This window comes from Cariama cristata, unplaced genomic scaffold (genome assembly GCF_000690535.1).
Source record: "Cariama cristata isolate BGI_N322 unplaced genomic scaffold, ASM69053v1 scaffold40484, whole genome shotgun sequence".
Taxonomy (NCBI): domain Eukaryota; kingdom Metazoa; phylum Chordata; class Aves; order Cariamiformes; family Cariamidae; genus Cariama; species Cariama cristata.
In genome coordinates, this window is record NW_009611961.1 from 1 (window position 1) to 3,411 (window position 3,411).

Below are 3,411 nucleotides of genomic sequence, written 5' to 3' on the forward strand. Positions count from 1 at the left end.
GCAGGGCTGATTTTTGAAAGATTAACTGTTTTACAGAGGTTTTTTTGACATTTATGAAGGTAAGAGTTCATTGTGATGCTGGAACTAGCAGCCCCGCCAAACCGTACAGCATTCTTGCACCGCATTGCTTCCAGAGACCGCTCCCACCGCACGACTAGGGGATGTCTCACACTTGGAAACATCCGCACCCCGGCTCGGGCAGCGGCCGGCGCCCAGGCAGGCAGCAGCGGGGAAGGCTGCCATCGCACCAGTCCCTCCGTGGTGAGACAAGGCTGCCTACTCCAGAACCACAGTCCCTCCTGCTGCCTCCAGCGCTGCTTTGATCTTCTCCGCTTCCTCCTTGGAGGCGTTAGCCTTGATCTCCTGCGGAAGGGACTCCACCAGCTTCTTTGCCTGCAGGAGGGACAAAGTATGAGACTTGTAAACTGGCTTTCACTAACTGGATTAACTGATTTAGAGCCGTGAGTCTGACCTCTGCATAAGCAGATCAGGGAAACTCACTGACTGATCTAAAACCCAAGACTTTTACTTAAACTACAGTACATCCTGCCAGAAGATGTCTAAACCCGACTGCAAGTGACAGCACATCCACTATAGCCCTGGAAGACCTTTTTCAGCGAGTAATTGCCTGTAAATTCTTCCCACCACATGCACCGTGCTCCCAGATGCGCAGCCTCAGTCTGAGAAAGTGCCTGGGACACATGCAGAGCCACCACGCAGTAACCTGCCAAGGCCGCTACTGGCCTGCGCTGGGTCAACTTTTTTCAGTGCAAATGTTTTGGTTTGCATATTTCTGCCAGTAGGGAGGAGAGGCTGTCACAGAGTTTGTACACGGCTGTGCAGGAATCTGCTGTACTGGATTAAAAAAAAAAGAGTTCAGCGCAGACTATGCTTGACAACACCATCTTGATATTTTCTGGACTTTTCACAGAAAACTATTGCTACTATGCAGTACTGCAATATTTAAGGCAAGCTGATAAGCTGTTGAACTGATTTAAAGGGACTTCCTGCAGTACTGCTGTAAAAATGGGAAGAGGACCCGGGAGAATAAGCCCCTGCTGCAGTCATAAGCTCTTGCTCTTACACCAAGCAGCAGCAACAAAGCTATTCGGCTCCCTAAAAACACAGCCTGAGGAGATTCCTACGGTGAAGAGCTGCTGCCAGCTCTCCGCCATGTGGCAGTGCAGGTATTTAGCACCCAACAGATTGACCACTGCTGACAGAAAGAAGGTTTTGTCATTTTAATTCACGTTGGGTGCAGTGATTAGAAGGTGTAGCTGTGCACGCAAAGCTCAGCAGGGCAGGCAAGCCTTCATTCACCAGAGCCCAGGGCAATATCCAGAAAAGAGCCTGTTCTGCCTTGCTGAGATGAGGACAGGCAACACAATCAAGGTTATTAATTGAAGGACCTTGTTTGCTAATGGTTAGCTTCTGTTGTAAAGCAGCCTTGGTGAGAGCAAGCAGGAGCAAAAGCAAGGCCTGAGCCAAGCTAGACCTGCACAGTAACAGCCACTGGGTGGAAAGGCAACATGTTTCCAATCCCAGCTGGACCACGTAGGAATGCCAGCCCAGGATGCATGAAGACACGAGGTAAGTCTGTTGGGCCAGCTCTGAGCAAGCTTTCAGAGGTACAAATGGACTCGAGTCTGGCTTGCACTGACGACGCACCTGTCTCAAGTAGTTGCTGCTGTAGGGCTGTCCTGTTCAAGTTACATCAGCATGTAGCATCCAAAGACTTCACTAGCAATGCTTTCTTCCAAATCATTAACAGCTCTACCGGCCAAGAACAGATTCCCTGCAAATCTCTTTAAAACCCCTCAATTGGATGCCAATAAAATTGACAATAAAAACTTACAGGCTACATTTTGAATACAGCCTCTGTAGGCAGACCCAACCTTCAGCAGCAGTTTGTTTTCTGTGTATGTGTGTGTTTTAACGAAAATACCATGTTGGGTAAATCATACTTGACAAAGTTTACCCTCAATAACCTGCATCTACCAACCTTGTAACTGCATCAGAACAGTAAGCAACTTACTTGACAGGTTCCACATGCTAAGCCAAGTTTATTTAGCGTTAGTTCTCCAGATAGCTTTTAATTGTCTGCTGATTGCGTCTATTACAGGGTTTTGGTATTTCAGTGTTTGCTTGGGACTGATAATGGATAAACAACTGCCAGACTAACCAAGCTGACAGTCAGTTAATCATCCCAGTGAGCCAACGAAACTCACATCTCTGCCACCACGGTTTCTCTGTTACCAAATCGTTTCCTTTGCAATATATCAATGGGTCAGAAAATTTTCTGCAAATCCTTCCAATATCCTGGGCTATAAATAACAGCAGATTTCACACTGCTCGACATTTCTTCCTTGCAACTGGATAAATAGAAAGTGCTACTATTATCCCCAAAATATGAAAACATCTCCCAGTAGAGAACTGAAGCACATTAAATGCTTCCACAGTAGTAGCTGTATCACCCGTTCTGTGTTCTGAGTCTACATCATGGCTCAAGGGCATGAGCTCAGACGCTGCACAGAACTGTGAGAGGCCTATCTCCTCCAAGGAAAAAGGAGGAGGCGTCACCTACAAAAAGAAGAGCTCTGAAAAGCACTGGAAGCATGGATTGCAAGATGCGTGAATTAGAGAAACTCATCTAAATTCAGAAACAGACTGGCTTTGAAAAAGCAAAAAACTTCAGGGGAAGGCAAGCCAAAGCCAGCTGTAATGAAGATTCCTGGCTACTCCTGTGGTCTGCAGGAAAGCTCAGCAGTTCTTACATTTGGAGAAGGTGAGGTTGGCATGGATGACTTTAGGGTCTTTCCTCTGAGACTCTTTCATCTCGCCGCTTCTGCTAGGGGCTCAGCTGTTGGCCACACAGCAGAGCTGGGAAGCAACAGCCTTCTCTAGGTAACACCAAACAGATGCAACTGACACCTGCTCTACACCTCGTCCACATCTTTGTACTGAGGTGCACACACAGGCAGATCGTTCTCCTAAACACAGAAATCCAGGCTCTCTTCTGGACAAAGAACTGAGGCTGCCTCTTGCAACGTGCTTCAGAACCTGTCTGGGCTCGGGGGCAATGCGGTGGGCAGCTAGAGCCTCGGGGAGCCCCCTCCTCACCTGCACAAGGTTCACTCCCGGAACGAAGTTCTTCACCTCCTTGATCAGCTTCACCTTGTCAGCAGGCTTCAGCTCCGTGAGCCGGACAGTAAAATGTGTTTTCTCTTTCTTGATCGGGACCACCTCCTCCTCCTGGAAGCAACCAGAGCTCGGTGAAGACACCCGGCTAGGCCCAATGGCCCTCCTCCCCGCCCCCTCAGGCGTGGGGACCCGTGAGGCCGACACGAAGCCCCCGGGGCCCAACTCCCGACCCCTCCCCGGAGAGCCCGGTACCTGCGGAGCCGCCTGGGA

At 49.2% G+C, this 3,411-nt stretch overlaps 1 protein-coding gene across 1 annotated transcript; it reads right to left on the reverse strand.

Moving 5' to 3' along the window:
- Positions 1-276: 276 nt before the first annotated feature.
- On the reverse strand, positions 277-3,252 carry MRPL12 (mitochondrial ribosomal protein L12; the record flags this gene model as incomplete). Its single annotated transcript, XM_009698430.1, has 2 exons — positions 277-393; positions 3,121-3,252. Coding segments are annotated over 2 exons (249 nt in total), but the record flags the coding sequence as incomplete, so codon positions are not given.
- Between the last annotated feature and the right edge of the window lie 159 nt (positions 3,253-3,411).